Genomic DNA, 19,691 nt, shown 5'->3' with positions numbered 1-19,691 from the left:
TAAGACGTTTCTGTTTGAGGCGGAGGTGGATGGGCAACTACCGGAGGATCTTGAGGATTGGGGAAACGTGGACTGGAAGTTTCTGTAGAAAAATGATCCGGACACCAGAGTGTAGTAGGGCCTGGAGACGGGAGAGATGAGAGGCAGGGAGGTCAGCAAGGAAGCTGATTCAGTAATCAAGGCGGGAGAGGATAAATGCCTGGATTAACGTGGCAGCAATTTGGATGGAGAAGAAAGGACGGATTTTAGCAATGTCATGAGGTTGGACCGACAGGATTTAGGGATAGATGGAATAATAATAATGGTATCTGTTAAGCGCTTACTACGTGCCAGGCACTGTATTAAGTGCCGGTGTACTTACGAGATAATCAGGTTGGACACAATCCCTTTCCCACACAGGGCTCACAGTCCCAATCCCCACTTTACAGATGAGAGAACTGAGGCACTGAGAAGTGAAATGACTTGCCAAAGGTGACACAGCAGGCACGCGGCAGAGCCGGGATTAGAACCCAGGTCCTTCCGACTCCCAGGCCCATATTCGATCTACTAAGCCACGCTGCTGTGGGCTGAATGAGGAGAAGTCAAGGATAACAACAAGGTTACAGGCCTTTGAAACAGGAAGGGTGGTGGTGATGTCTTACAGTCAGATGGAGGACAGAGTTCGGGTGGGAAGATGAGGAGCTCTGTTTTGGACAAGGTAAGCCTGAGGTGACAGCAGGAAATCCAAGAAGAGACGTCTTGAAAGTAGGAGGAAATGCAGAGAGGGAGAGATAAGGGCTGGACATGTAGATTTAGGAATCATCTGCATAGAGGTGATAGTTGAAGCCAGGGGAGCGAATGAGTTCTCCAAAGGAATGGGTATAGATGGAGAATAGCAGGGAAATAGCGGAAATGAACTCTGAGGGACTCCCACAGTTGGGATGGGAGGCAGAGCGGGAGCCCGTGAAGGAGACTGAGAACGAGAGGCCGGAGAGATGGGGGGAACCAGGAGGGGACGGTGTCAGTGAAGCCGAGGTTGGATAGTTGTTTCCGGGAGAAGGGGGTGGCATGGAAGGCAGCTGAGAGGTCGAGGAGGATAAGTAGAGGCCGCTGGATTTCGCAAGGAGGAGATCATTTGTGACCTTTGGTGGTTTCTGTGGAGTGAAGGGGATGGAAGTCCAATTGGAGGGGGTCAAGGAGAGCACTGGGGGAGAGTAAGTGGAGACGACGGAGCGAGTGGTAGGCTGGTAAGAGGGAGATATGGCGATAACTGGATGGAGGCGAGGGTCAAGGGAGGGGTTTTTTTTTAAAGATAGGGGAGAGTATACAGCTCTTAATCAGCTAGAGTGTACTATGGGCCTAAGCAGCCTGGAAAGGGATAAGAGTAAGCACAGAAAGTATGGAGCAGAGCTGGGTACAATGAATTGGGTACACACAGCTATGACTGTTCATCAAACAAAAATCATCACTCAAGTGCTTTCTGCCTTTGCCAGTGAATTATCACTGAGTAGGGGACACAGTCAATGAAAATTACTAACAGGAATTCTGCGATCCGCCCAATGCTTAGTACACTGCTCCACACAAAGTAAGCTTTCGATAAAATCCCACTGATCGATTGACTCGACGACCAGCAGTTGCCCGCCTGATACCCCAAGAGTTCAACCCATCCACTCCAGCTCCTTTTCAAGTCCCAAAGGCACATACCCAGGTAATATTGGGGACGAACAGCCCACTGAAGGACCCTACACCCCAGAAGAAATGAGAACACCCTACCACCCCCAGGCAACCCCACAGAAGGAAGCCCTAAAAAGAAGTCACCTCAACTAAATTTAAAAGACATTGTGCCAACCGTTTTACTCGTCTGTAGCAATGAAACTCTGTGCAGATCACGGTTTTGGAGTTTAATCACATTTTTTTAAATTAAATAATTTAGTACCTGAATTGGATGTTCACCAGATGAGGCTGTGACCCATCAGACTGCCAGTAAGTTTCTAGATTATCATCTCGTAACTGATCCACTCCAAATCCTAAAAATGAGACAGACGTTAACGGCGAATAGACTACTCTGTGGCTAAACTCTCTCAAAAGGTTCTATTTTCATACAATAAGTGTCAGAAGTTACTATTTTCTGCAGGAATTTCAAAACTAGAATGAATTACCCAAATATGGGTTTCTGTACGGGTACCACATCTATCAATCACATCACAGTTCATCCAACAGCATTCGTTACAGTGACAAAAACGATACGAATCATTAAATATTATTTTAAGACTCCCCTCGACTCTTAATAAGCCACTCTGATTTAGCAAATTCGACAACGGTTTACGGAACGGGTGAGACCTTGGTGATATTCGCTGCTTTTGAGGTTTCGCGATATTATGATCTGTGACCACAGACGGCACCGTTTCTCCCTTCCAGCTAACTTACGGTGCTTTCCGCTTAGCGTCTGACCGATGCTCACCTCAAAAGGCATGGAGCCAGAGAAGTTGCATTACCATAATTCAACGGACAAAGTGAGTAAGGGTTCCTCTCAAAGGCACGCTCGTACGCCTTAACGATGCAGTCTACCATTTGGCAGGATCATTCTCACACCGAAGAACTACTGCTACAAAGAAATGAATCGGCCGGTACTTTCTATAAGTAATTGTGCTTCTTTTTAAGTACTCACTATGTGCCAAGTACTGTACTAAGTGCTGGGGTAAGCACAAGATAATCAGGTCCCATATGAGTTCACAGCTTAAGCAGGAGGGAGAACAAGTATTGAATCCCCATTTTGCAAATGAGGGAACTGAGGCAGATAGAAGTTTAGTGACTTGCTCAGGGTCACACTGCAAACAAGTGGAGGAACGGGGATTTGAACGCAGATCCTCTGACCCCTACGCCCATGCTCTTTCCAGCAGGCCAGGCTGTCTCTCAAATAGTTTCCCGGCAGGACCCCAAATAGTCACTACTAGAAGAAGGAATCAGTGAACTGGGTACAAACAACTATGACTGTTCATCAGACAAGAAATATCACTCCTCAAGTGCTTTCTGCCTTTGCCAGTGAATTATCACTGAGTAGGACACACACTCAGTCAATGCAAATTACTAAGATCTACTAAAAAGCAAATGACCACACTGGAAACATTTCTAGTTCCCGAATCATTTTTCTACAAAACCATTCGGGACATGTTTCCCCACTTCTTAAAGAGCTCCAGTGGTTGCCCATCCACCTCCGCATCACATAAAAACTCCTTACCATTGACTTTAAAGCACGCGATCAGCTCGCCCAGACCTTATCTTGCTTATTTCCTACTACAGCCCAGCCCACAAACTCTGCTCCTCTAGCGTGTAACCAGCTCATCGTGCCTCGATCTCATCTATCTCGCCGCTGACCCCTTTCCCAAGTCTTCCCTCTGACCTGGAACTCCCTTTCCTTCATAGCTGACGGACCACCTCTCGGCCTACCTCCAAAAGCTTATTAAAATCACATCTCCTCCAAGAAGCCATCCCCGATTAGGCCCTTTTTTCCCTTACCTTCTCTCCCTTTTTGCATCACCTAGGCGGGATTGTGTCCAACATGATTATCTTCGATCTATCTACCCCAGGACTTAGCACAGTGCTGGACCCATGATAAGGACTTAAAAAATACCACAATTATTACTTTTATTCTTCTCATCTTTCCCTCTTACTTGGAAAGATTGAACAAAGGCAAGGGATGGGATTTAAGGGGAAAACAATGAAGGTTCATTTCATATAGCGAACCCAGACATTTCTAAAATGCAAAGTTGAAACCAAAAGACAAACCACCAAGCCAGTCAGATTTAACACAAACACAAAAACGCTTTTAGGTATTAACCTATCCCTGATTCCTGAAAATAAGGTGGGCAGCTATCTGCAAAAGAACAAAAGAGAATTCTAAGGATCAATGGGAACAGTAAATTAGATGAATACATTTTGTTTTAAGAATACTGGTGTGAGACTCACGCCGACTGGAATGAGCAAAGAGCTGGGGATTTCTCTGAATTGAAGGAATCGGAGGGAGTATTGGTGTCTCTGGAGATAGAATAAATTCCTCTAGAAGTTTAACATTCTCCAGTAACTCAGATGATGTTATACATCCAAACGAAATAAACCCCCTTTCATCTCATTATAAAGACAGCGCTGCAGTCGGTACCACGTTAAATGTGGAAAAATATAAAGGCTCATGATCGAATGCCACGTCCCCAGCAAAAATTTAGGTCAGAATGCCTCAAGAGGGATGAAGGGTACCAATAGGGGAACTAAGAATCATCCAGGCACTGATGACTCTATCGCCTTTAGAAATACAGAATACTAAATACTATCCTAAACTGATAATCTACAAACTCGAGAAGCAGTGTGGCCTAGTGGATGGAGTACGGGCCAGGGAGTCAGAAGGACCTGGGTTCTAATCCCGGCTCTGCTGCTTGTCCGCTGTGCGACCTTGGGCAAGACACTTCACTTCTCCGTGCCTCAGTTGCCTCACCTGTAAAATGGGAATTAAGACTGTGAGTGAGCCCTATGTGGGACAGGGACGGTATCCAACCCCATTATCTTGTATCTACTCCAGCGCTCAGCACAGTGCCTGGCACGTAGTAAGCACTTAACCAATACCACAATTATTATTATTATGTAACTCTATATGAAGTCCTTTATCTCAACTCCTGGACGCCATAGTCATAATAATTAAGATGGACTCTCCTGTCAGGAAAGATAGAGGAGCTTCTCTCCTGAGGTTTCAGGACTGAGAACCCTGCACGGAGGAATCAATTCTAGTGCTAGAGACTTAAAAAAAAAAAACCTTAGTATTTAAGTGCTTACTTTGTGCCGGGCACTGTACTAAACGCTGGGATAGCTGCAAGCCAATCAGGTTGGACGGAGTCCACGGACAAGGGGCTCGCAGTATTAATCCCCATTTTACAGGTGAGGTGCGGAGAAGCTTAGTAACTCGCCCAAAGTCACGCGGCAGAGGAGTGCTAGAGCCAGGATTGCGCAGGAGGAGTCACAGCATTTCAATCAACGGTATTTACGGAGTGCTTCCTTTGTGCACAGCACTGTGTGCTAAGTGCTTGGGAGATTACAGTATAATAGAGTACAGACATGTTCCCTGCCCAAAAGAAGTTTACAGCCTAGAGGGGATTCTCTCTTCCCTACCAGGCATGATCCCACTGGGGCACAGATCACACCAAGGGTTATTAGGCAGGAGAGGGGTAGGTGCAGGCTTCATCCGTGATAAGAATCTACCGGCAGAACCGGACCATCACTCAGCTCTCCTAATCCCCACACCGGTACTCGGTCCATCGGGCCGACAGCACGGCCTTTGTAGGATGACGTCTCGGGAGACGCTGTATGGCCGAGCTGAAAAGGTACGGTCCTGGGTGTCACCGGGCCTGGGTTCTAATCCTTCTGCCTGCAGTATGACCTTGGGCAAACTACGTAACCTTCCAATGCCTCAGGTTTTCGCATCTGTAAAATGAGGGTTCCCTCTCGGGGTCGCACTGGAGATTTCCGGTACCAGTCTCGACGACAGGAGGGAGAATCAAGCGGAGGCATACCCATTCCAGTCCTAGCCTGGGCTAGCGAGTGGAAGGCAGCCTGCTTTAAGTCAAAACTCCCCTGTGCTGGGCAGCAGCGGCACGGGAGAGAGCCGAGGGCGGGGGCTCAAGTCTACGGCGCGGAAGGAGGCGCCGGTAAACCACTGCCGTATTTTGACCAAGAGAACTCCACGGATCCACTACCAGCACGACTGCAGATCGGAGGCGGGGCGTTCTGGGAGAGATGCGTCCATGGCGTCGCTACGGATCGGAGACGACCCGACAGCGTAAGACGAGACAAAATGAGAATTATATACCTGCTCTCTCCCATATGGGGGACGGGGACTGTGTCTGACCTAACTTGCATCCACCCCAGCTCTTAGTAAAGTGCTTGGCATACAGTAAGTGCTTAACGAATACCAGAATTGGCCACCATCACCAATGGTATTTACTGAGCGCTGTGTTCAGAGCATTGTACTCGGAACAGTGTTTGGCACAAAATAGGGGCTCAACAAATACCAGGATTATTATTCTACAATTCTTACTAAGGGAAAACCCAAACTGTAATCCCCATAACGTCCAACACCATGCGCACGCGCACAACCATTTCTCCCAGCGCCATGTCGCCTCGTATCTGAACAGGCTCACGCTGTCGGGTCCAGGATCCCTATCGACAGATGGTATTTTTTGAGTGCTTCCTGTGTGCAAAGCCCTGTGCAAAGTACGTGGGAAAGTACGCCAGGATTGGTAGACACGATAACTGCCCACGAAGAGCCTGCAGCCTACGGTCCCTAATGCTGCCCTCACATTCTAACCAAGGGATGCAACGCGTATTTCGGGAGAAGTGCGGGAACAGCAAAGAGTTTCCTGGGGAATTCGGGGCAAAAATCCGCATCCACTTGCTCGGGCCGCCAGAGAGAACCAGTGTGCAGTCAGCAGGCTTACTCCCTACCAGACTGCACGGGTTTTATCCCCGCCCCTATGACTACTGATCAAAACCTTGCTCATTCTCCATCCTTATCAGCTCAAGCCCAGTACCACTCCTCGTCGCAGCCCACCGTGGCCCCAGGCTGATAAAGAAAAGTACAGAGCGTCACCAGGCCTTCTCCTCTTTTCTGGGACAGACTGTTTTTCTGATGGGCAGCGAGGATCCCGTTTTGCTCCTTCTTCCCAGAGACGACCCTGCGGTCAAGTCACCATTGGGAAGACAACGATCCAGACAGCGAAAGCGGGCAACGGGGTGAGCCATTTCACACGCTGTATCCTTTTCCATCCCACTCCATTATAGATACGACGGGCACTCCTGTGTCCCATCCCCGGGGGCAGCGCGGAATCAGCCGTTGAGAGCGTGCGCAGAGCGATTCTGGTTGCCAACAATTACACCTGACCTCCCGATGAACGCTCTGACAATTAGTACAGCGGATGGGAGTGTCGCGCTCAACAGTGTACAAACCAGACGAAGTCCCAACAGAGTCAGGTGCTGAGAGGGCGCAGAGACATACGCCGTACCGACCAACCGTCTTGCAACATGTGCTGTTGTCTCCCGGGCAGCTGGGGAAGAGAGTGTGGCTGGCTCGGTGCCAGCGATCGCCACTGATGAAAAACGCAACCAACTCTATTTAAAAAGCTGCACCCAAAGTCCTACGTGAGTAGGGGGATCAGGATAATGATGGCATCTGTGTCGCTAGGCGGTATCCTGGACGCATCCCCACTGAGGAGCGCGGTGCTCACACCAAGCGGGGAAGGGGAACAGGAAAGATGTCCCTACAATTGTCTGCCTTACCCAGACAAAACTGAGCTCACTGGAGGACTGCAACCGGTAAACCGTACCCTTGAGATGCCAAAAACATAACTAAAAAAAGACATCCTGCAACACAGAATACCAGGATGGCAGTGACAATAAAAATACTAAATAGCCTCTAAGAAGCCACAAATCGAAGGGCTCGCTGTCTTTCCCCCCATTTTACAGATGAGGTATCTGAGGTTCAGAGAAGTTCCCTGATCTGTCCGTGGTCACACAGCAGACAAGTGGCAGAGCCGGGATTAGAACCCAGGTCCTCTGACTCCCAGACCCACGCTCTATCCAGTAGGCCACGCTGCTTCTCAACCCCGCATCCCAACTAGAAACCGGGAGCCGGCTGCTGCAGTTTAAAGAGCCGAAGGTCCGCGAGGATCACGAGACGATGGATGAGGCGGCGGCAAAAGCAAGTGCGGAAAACACCACACAAAATATTACAGCAAAGGGCCAGTCTATGTGCGCGCACGACGTGTCTGGGACCGGGGGTCCTACCTTGGCATCCACTGGGAAATTGTACGTTAACGGCTTTTCCATTCAAATACGAAGGCCAATGTTTATATTCTGATATTTTCACTTACATTCTCTTAAGCTACATAAACGTGTACGTGTATAGACACGATTACGTCATTCTTTTCTGATCTCATTTCTGGAGTTCAATCACTCTTCCTCTACTTGCTCGTTGAGCTGTAACGCTCTGAAGTGGGTTAAAAACAGTTCACAAGAGAGTCCGAATCAAATCCAATGAAAATAAAACCAGGGCAAAGTCCGAAAATGAAAGAGATGCTAGATAACCTCGGGCACGGGCATGAGGCTCCATCATTCCTTCGTTTCTACTGTTCGGAGGTTTCCTTCTGGGACCGGCAGCAGCAAAGGCAAACAGGTACAATCTCCTTTTTTCTGCTACTCGATTCAGAAGTAGAGCAGCCTGGCCCTCCGGAAGCCACGCCGTTTCCTTTCTTCTAGCTCGCGTGCCCCTCGGCCCGTGCCCCTCTGCAGGTACAGCTGAGGGAGAAGGAAGCCCACGACGCCAGCCCATCGAGCGGCTTAATCCGGTCCGGCTCCCGGCCAGCCCGCTTCCCCACCCAGCCGTTCCTCCCCGACCGGGCGCAGATAATGCTCGGCAGCCTCCTGGAATGCAGTCTCCAAAACCAGTGAGAATGCAGGGGGATTCTGAGGGTCTTCATGGTTCATTCAACGGTATTTACTGAGCGCTTACTATGTGCGGAGCACTGGACTAAGCGCTTGGAATGTACAAATCGGTAACAGGTGGAGACAGCCCCTGCCCTTCGACGGGCTTACGGTCTCATCGGGGGAGACGGACGGACAAGAACAATGGCGATAAATCGTTGGCTCAGACCCCCATGGAAGGTCACCACCGCTGCATTTCTGCAGTTTAAATTCCTCACTTCCTCACTGCGTGTCAGGCCAGGAGACAGGCACACAGAGAACTATGCGACCCATGAGCCAAAACAACCGCTCACCACTGAGGTAAACCCTTTCCACCAGGTGACTCCCCGCCTCTACTAAAATGGGCTTTTTTTGGGGGGGGGGGGGGGTACTATCTGCCAGCCACTATACTAAGCCCTGGGGCAGAAATAAAATAATCAGCTTGGACATAATCCATGACCCACCTGAGGCTCACAGCTTTAATCCTCATTTTACAGCTGAGGTAACTGAGGCACAGAGAAGCTATCTGCCCAATGTCACAGAGCAGACAAGTGGCGGAGCCAGGATTAGAACCCAGGTCCCCTGACTCCCAGGCCTACGCTCTTTCCACCAGGCTATGCTTCTCCTATGACTCTGTCGGAGAGGACACCTCATAACTTTTCTTGTCCGTCCGTCTCCCCCGATTAGACCGTAAGCCCGTCAAAGGGCAGGGACCGTCTCTATCTGTGACCGATCTGTCCTTTCCAAGCGCTTAGTACGGTGCTCTGCACAGCGTAAGCGCTCAATAAATACTATTGAATGAACTCCCGAAAAGTAGTACCGAGGCATTCCAATGAAGACAAAGGCATAAAGATGGGAAGGGACAACATGTGTCTGGCTGAATCTAGTGTGGTGTCAGAGAAACGGCTGTGAACACGCACATACCGCGGGCCACGGGATCGGGACTACTGAGAACACTTTCCTTCCCACCACGTTCCGCAAAAATGCAACCCTCCACATTACAGGAGGACTGAGAGAAGTAGACGTCTGAACCGAAGAGGTGGTTACCGATGTTATTTTCTGTCCCGGATCTTCTTCTGGCAGAACTGCGTCTCTCAAGTGGTTGCAACGCCCACTCGGTTTTATCCCTGGATTTCAACAGTTCACGAAGGGCAGCGGGGATTAAAATTTAATCTACGAATAGTCATCGAGAAGGCAGGTTTCTTCTTCGGGGCCATCACGGCACAGTTCAAGGTGGAAGGAAGCGCCTAACTCCGCCCTGAGTTCAGTGGAATAATGATTCATTAATTTCTCAGTTTACCTGGTTTACAGGATGACAGTGACCAGACGGCTTGGGATCCTATTTCTCGGACTGTCCCCGTCCTTTCCAATTGCTTGGGGTCGGCACCGGGCGGTGTCTTGTTTGGGGTAGACATTTTTCGCTATTCTAAGAAAGAAAAAATAACCTTTCGATCAGACCAAAAGGAAACGTCGACCAGCTCGATTCATGTTTCGGTACCAGTAAATTCTAGCAATACTTCAGTACACCGGTCCCCTCTCAGGAAGGATGAGCTTGTCGCGGCCACAATCTTGGCCCGGAGGGGCCGGGGCCAGAGTGCCAGAACCACATTCTTTCCGCCATTTCTAGAGAAGCAGCGTGGCTCAGTGGAAAGAGCCCGGGCTTGGGAGTCAGAGGTCATGGGTTCTAATCCCGGCTCTGCCGCTTGTCAGCTGACTGTGGGCCAGTCACTTCACTTCTCTGTGCCTCAGTGGCCTCATCTGTCAAATGGAGATCAGGACTGTGAACCCCACGTGGGACAACCTGATCACTCTGTATCCCCCCCAGCGCTTAGAACAGTGCTTTGCACACAGTGAGCGTTTAACAAATGCCATCATCATCATCATCATCACCACGCCACCGCGGGATGCAGGATCTACTGGGGTCCTTGGCGTCAGAGCGGCTTCCCGCTCCTGACCATCACGACAGGACTGCGGTCCCTGCTCCCACACGGGAGCCAGAGAGCAACCGGAGCCTGCCTTGTCGATGACGGGGACATCGGCGAGGCTGCGGCAGTTTGGTTACAGAAACTATTCATCTCCTCATCTAATCTTTTCAATTTTTATATGGCTTAAATGCTCCCACTGTCTGTAATTTGTTGCCTCTATTTTATTCCATTGTTCTCTAGGCTGTAAGCTCACTATGGGGGGGGGGGGGGGGGGCTTATCTATCAATCGCTTGCACCGCACTCGCCCAAGCTCTTAGCACAGTGCTCTGCACACAGTCAACACTCAATAATTTTGATTCTTTGTGTCTTTCCCCTCCCTTTCCTAGATTGTGAATGGCTTGAGGGACGTGGGCTGTATCTGAACTGCTTATCTCCTTATTTTTACCAAGCGGCTTAGCACAGTGATTGACACACTGGGGACATTTAACAAATATCAAAATTAACATCCAGGTCCCGAGTCAGAGAAGATGCGAGTCCTTTACTGGTAACTTTTCAGGTACCCTTCGTGAAGTTTGAGGGGTTTGGTCCCTAGCCAGAAATACACCATCTCAGACGAGCTGGCTGGCTACTCAGACAAGCCTCAGCAAGGGAATGTACCTTTCGGTTCCTAAGGGGATACATTTTTCCAAAAAAAAAAAACCCAAAAAACTAAATAAATTTAGAAATAATTTAGTTCACTAATTTGGAAGAGATAAATGATCAATTTTTAAAAACTCTCCTTAGGGCTAACATTCCCCTACCTACCCAGTAATGGATTGTGAAAGTGCTTACCATTCATATCCATATCCAGAATTTACTGTTACTTAGGATCTACCTTGTATATCCAAATATTTTTGATAACTGGAAAAGGAGGAGACATCAGACCCTACCTTTTCACACGGAATGACATCTGGGGCATCTCCCTGGACCTCTACCAGGACCTCCACCAGAGAAACAGACCTCCACCTCTATGTGTCGGAACGAGGACTCGAGACATCCCTTCTTTTGCCTGCGGTTACAGCCTCGGGCAGAGGTGGGTTTAACACAATAAAATTTGAAAAAGGGATTTATCCCCCTAGTCCAAGTCCAAAGTTGGCAAGTGAGTTCCCCTACCCCCCTTTCTGATCCAATTTCCGTCTTTCGTCTTTAGCTACTCATCTTTTACTGTGTGCTCTGCACATGTAAGCGCTCAATAAATACGACTGAATGAATGAATGCCCTCCCTCCTCACATCTGCCAATCTCTTCCCTTCGTCAAAGCCCTAGTGACAGCTCACCTCCTCCAGGAGGCCTTCCCAGACTGAGCCCTCTCTTCCCCTCTGCTCCTCCTCTCCTCCCCATCGCCCCTACTCCCTCCGCCTACCCCCTTCCCCTCCCCACAGCACTTGTGCATATTTGTATATATTATTTATTACCCTGTTCGATTAATGATGTAAATATAGCTACGATCCTCTTTATCTGTTTTGACGGTATTGATGCCTGTCATCTTGTTTTGCTGTCCGTCTCCCCCTTTTAGGCTGTGAGCCCATTGTCAGGCAGGGATTGTCTCTATCAGTTGCCGAATTGTACATTCCAAGCGCTCAGCACAGTGCTCCGCACAAAGTAAACAATAAATACGACTGAACCAATCACTAACCAAACCAATCTGTTCAGAGCACTGTACTAAGCAGCTGGGAGAGTAGAATGTAACAGAGTTGCATTTTTTCTTTGAGAGGAAAAAAATATACAACATACATAAGGATATTCTTAACATCCTCGATTCCTCCTGCATCCTATTACATCTATCCAATTTGCTTCAATCCACTACAACGTCCAGCACAGTGCCCGGCACAGAGTAAGCGCTTAACAAAAACCATAATAATAAACGAAAAGAGTATGGGGCAGAAATGGCATAGATCAGCTTAACGCGTCGCTCGGCACACACACCTCTCTCCACTCTTCAGAACCTTCCACAGGCTACCCGCGTCCCACTGTATCGAACAAAAACTCTCAACGACGTTTGATTTCGTGGGTCTCTCCATCAGCTCTTCTTCTTACACGTCCGCTTTCTTCATCTGTAACTCCCCGACTGTTCACAGACCGTGAGCCGCTCGAGGGGCAGGGTCCACGTCTAATTCCCCCTCGTCACTCTTTCCCAGTGTTTAGTAATAAATACAATTACTGTTACCGCTTCCCTCGACTCTCCTGCCTCCATTCCCTCGTTCTTTCGGCTTGGGATTTCTCCCCTCCCCTACTCCTACGGACCCCAGCCATATTCAGAACTCCCCTAAAATCCCACTTCCTCAAAGGAGGCCTTCCTTAATTAATTTCCACAACCTCGAACGACAAACTCATCGGTCACCTCTACTGCCTATGTATTATCTGCACCCATCCTCAGATCTTTGGAACGTGCTTACTCGTACAATTGCTTTATTCTGGTGACCATATTGGTAAATATTTTTGTCCGCCTCCTCCATTGAAGTATCAACTCCTCGGGGGCAGGGAGTATAGGTCGCTTTTCTTCCTTTTGTACCTCTCAAAGCGCTTAGCGTGGTGCACTGCACCCCGTGAATACTATTACTACAACTAAATAACAAAACGCCAATAAAAATCCTCTGACGTGACCGAACATCTCTGCTGTAATTCGCACAGTAGACGTCGCTCAAATCCAAGAGTCTGGATTTCACTACGTGCCCGAACCTACTTTTATAAGCCTGTTGCATCACAAGAAAGTCACCGATACTACTGACCCGTCACATCCTAGACAAACCGAGCGGTGCTCCGGAGTTTTCAAAGAACTGCGCCAACTGAACGAGATACGTACCTAGGCTGTAAAACATGAGAAGCGGCGTGGCTCAGTGGAAAGAGCCCGGGCTTCGGAGTCAGAGGTCATGGGTTCGACTCCCGGCTCTGCCACCTGTCAGCTGTGTGACTGCGGGCGAGTCACCACTTCTCTGTGCCTCAGTTACCTCATCTGTAAAATGGGGATTAACTGTGAGCCTCACGTGGGACAACCTGATTATCCTGTATCTACCCCAGCGCTTAGAAGAGTGCTCTGCACACAGTAAGCGCTTAACAAATACCAACATTATTATTATTTTACCTCCCACTTCGGCCAGGTTTCTAGTACCGACTTAATCCCGGGCCCTCGAATAACTTCTGTGACCCCGTGGGCGATCCACAGCGAATCTGTCGTCGCAAGCATTAAAAACGCCAGAGCGGATGCTACTGGAACACAGTAAACCGATTTGGCTGGGGGAAGAGTTTCAACTTTCAAGTGGTTGGGATTTACGGCTATGCTCTGTCCCCTCGTGCGCTCCCACACTCGGTGGCTCCTAGGTACTCATCATAAGTAGTCTGGTCTTCATATTCAAAAATGAGGCCGCTGACAGCACCGACCCGTTCGTGCCTGTTTGGCTGAATCGATAATCCCTTCTAGTGTGACGTGAAGCCAAGGACCCCCCCCGCCCCCCGTTTCCGGGGAGGAAAGGATGAGTCGACGACGCGACATACGACGGAGAACGTGCGGCAGATGAGCGCAGCTGTGGACGGCACGTCTCCTCTGCACAGAGTTCACGCTCTGTAAGCGCTATAGATTGAGTAATCGGACCTCCTTAACCTAACCCACCTGGAAAACCAAATCACGTGCCCGTCCCTTGGAAGCTGGGGCGGATCAATCGAAGGTATTTACTGGCAGTACGTGCACAGCACTGTACTGAGCGAATGGGACAGTAAAATGTCACGGAGTTTGCAGTCGCGTCCCCTCCTCCCAACGAATTTACGGCAGAGCGGGGGACGCCGAGAGAGCACAGGCCGCCAACACCCGGACCCACCGCCTGGCGAAGGGCCAGTCCGTCCGCTGGATTCCAAAGTCATAAAGACCCGGGTTCTGATTCCGGCTCCTGATTCCGCCGCTCCGCGACCCGGGGCAAGTCACTTCACTGTGCCTCGCTCGCCTCCTCTGTGAATAACAATAATTAGAATAATGGCATTTGTTAAGGGTTTCCTATGCGCCGAGCACACGGGTTGGACACAGTCCCTGCCCCCCATGAAGCTCCCGCTCTTAAATCCCCATTTTCCAGATGAGGTAACCGAGGCCCAGAGGAGGTACGTGACTTGCCCAAAGCCACACAGCAGACAAGTGGCGAAATGGGGATCAAGCCAGACAATTACTCCTCTCCCCCCCGCGGTTCAAAGCCTTTATTTAAGGCGCATCGTCTCCGAGACACCTTCCCAGACTGAGCCCCACTTTTCCGCCCCCTCCACTCCCGCAGACTGTGAGCTTGCTGTGGGTGGGGACCGTCAGCCCGTCGTTGGGCAGGGACCGTCTCCATCTGTTGCCGATTTGTCCCCTCCAAGCGCTTAGTACGGTGCTCTGCACACAGTAAGCGCTCCATCAATACTATCGAATGAACGACTGTCCCTATCGCTGTACTTTCCCAAGCGCTCAGTACAGCGTTCGGCAAACAGTAAGCGCTCCGTAAATACCACTGAACGGAAAGGACTGCGAGCCCCATGCGGCACATCGACTCTGTCAACCAACCGTCTCTATTATTAACAACAATAATAACCGCGGTATCTCTTAAGGGGCTTACTACGCGCTAAGCACCGGGGCAGTTACAAGGTAATGAGGTTGCCCCACGCGGGGTTCAAAGTTTTCCTTCCCATTTTACAGATAACTGAGGCCCAGAGAAGTGAAGTGGCTTGCCCCAGGCCACCGCAGCAGAGAGGTGGCGGAGGCAGGATTAGAACCCACGTCCTCCGACTCCCAAGCCTGTGTCCTTGCCACTGAGCCACGCTGCTTCGCGTGGCGCTGTAATAATGATGGCATTTGTTAAGCGCTTACTGTGTGCCGAGCTCTGTTCTAAGCGCTGGGGTAGACTCGAGGCAAAGAGGACGTCCCAGGTGGGGCTCACAGGCTTCATCCCCATCTCCCAGATGAGGTAACCGAGGGCACGGAGAAGCCGACTAGCTCAAACTCACCCAGCTGACGAGTGGCGGAGCTGGGATTAATCATTAAAATAATAATGACGACGGTATGCTGTGCGCTTTCTATGTAATAATAATGTTGGTATTTGTTAAGCGCTTACTATGTGCCGAGCACTGTTCTAAGCGCTGGGGGAGACGTAGGGGAATCAGGTTGTCCCACGTGGGGCTCCCAGTCTTCACCCCCATTTTACAGATGAGGGAACTGAGGCCCCGAGAAGTGACTTGCCCACAGTCACCCAGCCGACAAGTGGCAGAGCCGGGATTCGAACTCACGAGCCCTGACTCCAAAGCCCGTGCTCTTTCCAGTGAGCCACGCTGCTTCTCTATGTGCGAAGCACTGCTCTAAACGCTGGGGAGGCTACAAGGGTATCAGGTTGTCCCACGTGGGTCTCCCGGTCTTGATCCCCATTTTACAGAGGAGGCAACTGAGGCCCAGAGAAGTTAAGTGACTTACCCAAAATCCCACAGCTGACAAGTGGCGGAGTTGGGATTAGAACCCGCGACCTCTGACTCCCAAGCCCGGGCTCTTACCACTGAGCCACGCTGCTTCTCGGCATTTCTTAATGATGATAATGTTGGTATTTGTTAAGCGCTTACTATGTGCCGAGCACCGTTCTAAGCGCCGGGGGAGACGCAGGGGAATCAGGTTGTCCCACGTGGGGCTCCCAGTCTTCATCCCCATTTTACAGATGAGGGAACTGAGGCCCAGAGAAGGGAAGTGACTCGCCCAAAGTCACACAGCCGACGAGTGGCCGAGCCGGGATTCGAACCCACGCACTCTGACTCCAAAGCCCGTGCTCTTTCCACTGAGCCACGCTGCTTCTCTTAAGCGCTTACTACGTGCCGAGCACTGTTCTAGGCGCTGGGGGGGGGGGTATACAAGGTGATCAGGTTGGCCCACGTGGGGCTCCCGGTCTTAATGCCCATTTTACAGGCGAGGGAACTGAGGCCCAGAGACGTGAAGTGACTCGCCCAAAGTCACCCAGCTGACAGGTGGCGGAGCCGGGATTAGAACCCGCGACCTCTGACTCCCAAGCCCCTGTTCCTTCCACTAAGCCGCGCTGCTTCCGTGCGTACGGCCCTGTCATCCCTTCGGTAGCATTTATTGAGCGCTTACTATGGGCGGAGCACTGTACTAAGCGCTTGGAATGGACAATTCGGCAACTGAGAGACCATCCCCGCCCAATGACGGGCTCCCAGCTGTCCTAAGCGCTTGGGAGAGTACACTGTAAGAGACGCATTCCCGCCTGGTGAACCTGCACCTTCCCCCGGCGCTCAGTACAGCGCCCGGGACGTGGAGAAGCATTCAACAGTATTTATTGAGCGCTTACTATGTGCAGGGCACTGTACCGAGCCCTTGAGAAGCAGCGTGGTTCAGTGGAAAGAGCCCGTGCTCGGGAGTCAGAGGTCACGGGTTCTAATCCCAGCTCCGCCGCTGGTCGGCTGTGTGACCTTGGGCAGGTCACTTCACTTCTCCGGGCCTCGGTGACCTCATCTGTGAAATGGGGGTGAAGACTGTGAGCCCTACGCGGGACAAAAGAGCCCGGGCTTGGGAGTCAGAGGTCACGGGTTCTAATCTCAGCTCCGCCGCTTGTCGGCTGTGTGACTCTGGGCGAGTCACTTCACTTCTCCGGGCCTCGGTGACCTCATCTGTAAAATGGGGGTGAAGACTGTGAGCCCTACGCGGGACGAAAGAGCCCGGGCTTGGGAGTCAGAGGTCACGGGTTCTAATCTCAGCTCCGCCGCTTGTCGGCTGCGTGACTCTGGGCGAGTCACTTCACTTCTCCGGGCCTCGGTGACCTCATCTGTAAAATGGCGATGAAGACTGTGAGCCCTCCGTGGGACGAAAGAGCCCGGGCTTGGGAGTCAGAGGTCCCGGGTTCTAATCTCAGCTCCGCCGCTTGTCGGCTGTGTGACTCTGGGCGAGTCACTTCATTGGGCCTCAGTTCCCTCATCTGTAAAATGGGGACTAAGACTGTGAGCCCCACGTGGGACAACCGGATCACCTTGTATCCCTCCCGGGGCGCTTAGAACAGTGCTCCGCACATAGTAAGCGCTTAACAAACACCACCATTATTACTGTATCTCCCCCAGCGCTTAGAAGAGTGCTCGGCACATAATAAGCGCTTAACAAATACCAACGTCATTATCACTTCACTTCTCTGTGCCTCAGTTATCTCATCTGTCAAATGGGGATGAAGACTGTGAGCCTCACGGGGGACAACCCGATTCCCCTGTATCTCCCCACGTTGTGGGCGCCAGTGTGGCTCAGCGAAAAGAGCGTGGGCTTCGGAATCGGAGGTCACGGGTTCGACTCCCGGCTCTGCCACTTAGCTGGGCGACTGTGGGCAAGTCACTTCACTTCTCGGGGCCTCGGTGACCTCATCTGGAAAACGGGGATTATCCGTGAGCCTCACGTGGGACGAACCCAGCGCTCAGAACAGCGCCCTGCACACAGTAGGCGCTTAACCCGTACCGACGTTATTAACTGGACGCGGGGCGCCTCGGGGGCAACTAGTTAAGCGCTCGCTATTCATTCGTTCATTCGACGGTATTTACGGAGCGCTTACAAGGCGCAGAGCACTGTGCTAAGCGCTCGGTACGTACGGTTGGGCGGCAGAGAGAGACCATTCCCGCCCAGTGACGGGCTCCCAATCTCAACGGGGGAGACCGACAGCAGGGCGAAAGAGAACCAAACAAGACCGCGTCATCGAGAGAAATCGAATCCAGGGGATGTACACCTCTCTAACAAAATAAAATAGGGCGTTAAATAATATATACAAAGGAGCACAGTGCCGGCGGGGGAATGATAATAATAACGTCGGGATTTGTTAAGCGCTTACTATGTGCAGAGCGCTGTTCTAAGCGCTGGGGGAGATCCAGGGTAACCGGGCTGTCCCACGCGAGGCTCCCAGTCTTCGTCCCCATTTGACAGATGAGGGAACTGAGGCCCAGCGAAGCGAAGTGACTTGCCCACAGTCACGCGGCTGCCAAGCGGCAGAGCCGGGATTCGAACCCACGACCTCCGACTCCCAAGCCCGGGCTGTTGCTGCGGTTCTTGTCTGTCTGACTCGGTCCGTGCCTGAGCCCCGTTCTAGGCGCTGGGGATAAGACCTGAAGCAGCGTGGCCCTAGCGGCAAGAGCCCGGGCTTGGAGTCAGAGGTCACGGGTTCCAATCCCGCTCTGCCGCTTGTCAGCCGCGTGGCTGTGGCCGAGTCACTTCACTGGGCCTCGGCTCCCTCGTCTGTACATTCCAAGCGCTTAGTACGGTGCTCCGCACATAGTAAGCGCTCAATAAATACCACTGAATAAATGAATCTGTAAATTGGGGGTGAGGCCCGGGAGCCTCACGTGGGACATCCTGATCACCCTGCATCTCCCCCAGCGCTTAGCACAGTGCTCGGCGCATAGTAAGCGCTTGGTGAATACCAACGTTATTGTTACTTATGGCATCTGTTAAGCGCTTACTATGCGCCGAGCACTGTGCTAAGCGCTGGGGTGGATGCAGGATAATCAGACTGTCCCCCGTGGGGCTCACATTTTCTCATCCCCATTTTTGCAGAGGAGGATCTTGAGGCCCAGAGCGGGGAAGTGACAGGCCCAGGGTCCCCCGGCCGCCAAGTGGCGGAGCTGGGATTCGAACCCATGACCTGTGACTCCCCAGCCCGGGCTGTTGCTATTGTCCGTCTCCCCCGATTTGACTGTGAGCCCGTCACTGGGCAGGGACTGTCTCCGGCTGTTGCCGATTTGGCCATTCCAAGCGCTTAGTCCAGTGCTCTGCACGGAGTAAGTGCTCAATTAATCCTATTGAATGAATGAATGAATGAATGAATGAATGAATGAATGTTGCCACTGAGCCCCGCGGCTTCGCTGATGGAGGGTGGGGAGGCTGGGGGGAGGCGCTGCGAACTTACGACACCCGGGCCGGACGGACAGACGGTCGAAAGGCCGGGGCAGGCGGTCGAAAGGCCGGAGCAGGCGGTCGAAAGGCCGAACAGACGGTCGAAAGGCCGGGGCAGGCGGTCGAAAGGCCGGAGCAGGCGGTCGAAAGGCCGAACAGACGGTCGAAAGGCCGGGGCAGACGGCCGAAAGGAAGGGGCAGACGGTCGTAAGGACGGGACAGACGGTCGAAAGGCCGGGGCAGACGGTCGAAAGGACGGGACAGACGGTCGAAAGGCCGGGCAGCTAAGCGTCCGGATCTGGTCCCCGACGTTGGAGCCGCCGCGGGCGGCGCGGCCCGATGACGTCACCGGCCGGCGCCCGCCGTCCCCCTCGCGCGCAG

At 51.6% G+C, this 19,691-nt stretch overlaps 1 protein-coding gene across 6 annotated transcripts in view; it reads right to left on the bottom strand.

Annotated features, from left to right (window-relative positions):
- ANAPC10 (anaphase promoting complex subunit 10) overlaps positions 1-19,407 on the bottom strand; it is a 69,523-nt gene extending 50,116 nt beyond the window's left edge. For 3 of the 6 annotated variants that reach the window (XR_003763264.1, XM_007668432.3, XM_007668434.4), the window contains exons 1-3: positions 19,324-19,407; positions 9,779-9,904; positions 1,916-2,006 (exon numbers count right to left, since the gene is read on the bottom strand). Coding sequence is in view for 5 of the 6 variants with exons in the window: in XM_007668432.3 (XP_007666622.1) it covers positions 1,916-2,006; positions 9,779-9,893 (206 nt within the window). In the remaining variant the exon portion in view is untranslated. Of the gene's footprint in view, positions 1-1,915; positions 2,007-9,778; positions 9,905-11,332; positions 11,492-13,244; positions 13,291-14,253; positions 14,334-19,323 lie in introns of those variants that run through there. The other 3 variants (XM_007668433.4, XM_001514175.4, XM_039913739.1) reach the window with 3 other exon arrangements.
- Positions 19,408-19,691: the final 284 nt, after the last annotated feature.

The sequence above is a fragment of the Ornithorhynchus anatinus genome, chromosome 12 (assembly GCF_004115215.2).
Source record: "Ornithorhynchus anatinus isolate Pmale09 chromosome 12, mOrnAna1.pri.v4, whole genome shotgun sequence".
Taxonomy (NCBI): Eukaryota; Metazoa; Chordata; class Mammalia; order Monotremata; family Ornithorhynchidae; genus Ornithorhynchus; species Ornithorhynchus anatinus.
This window is presented reverse-complemented; position numbering and strand designations above follow the sequence as displayed.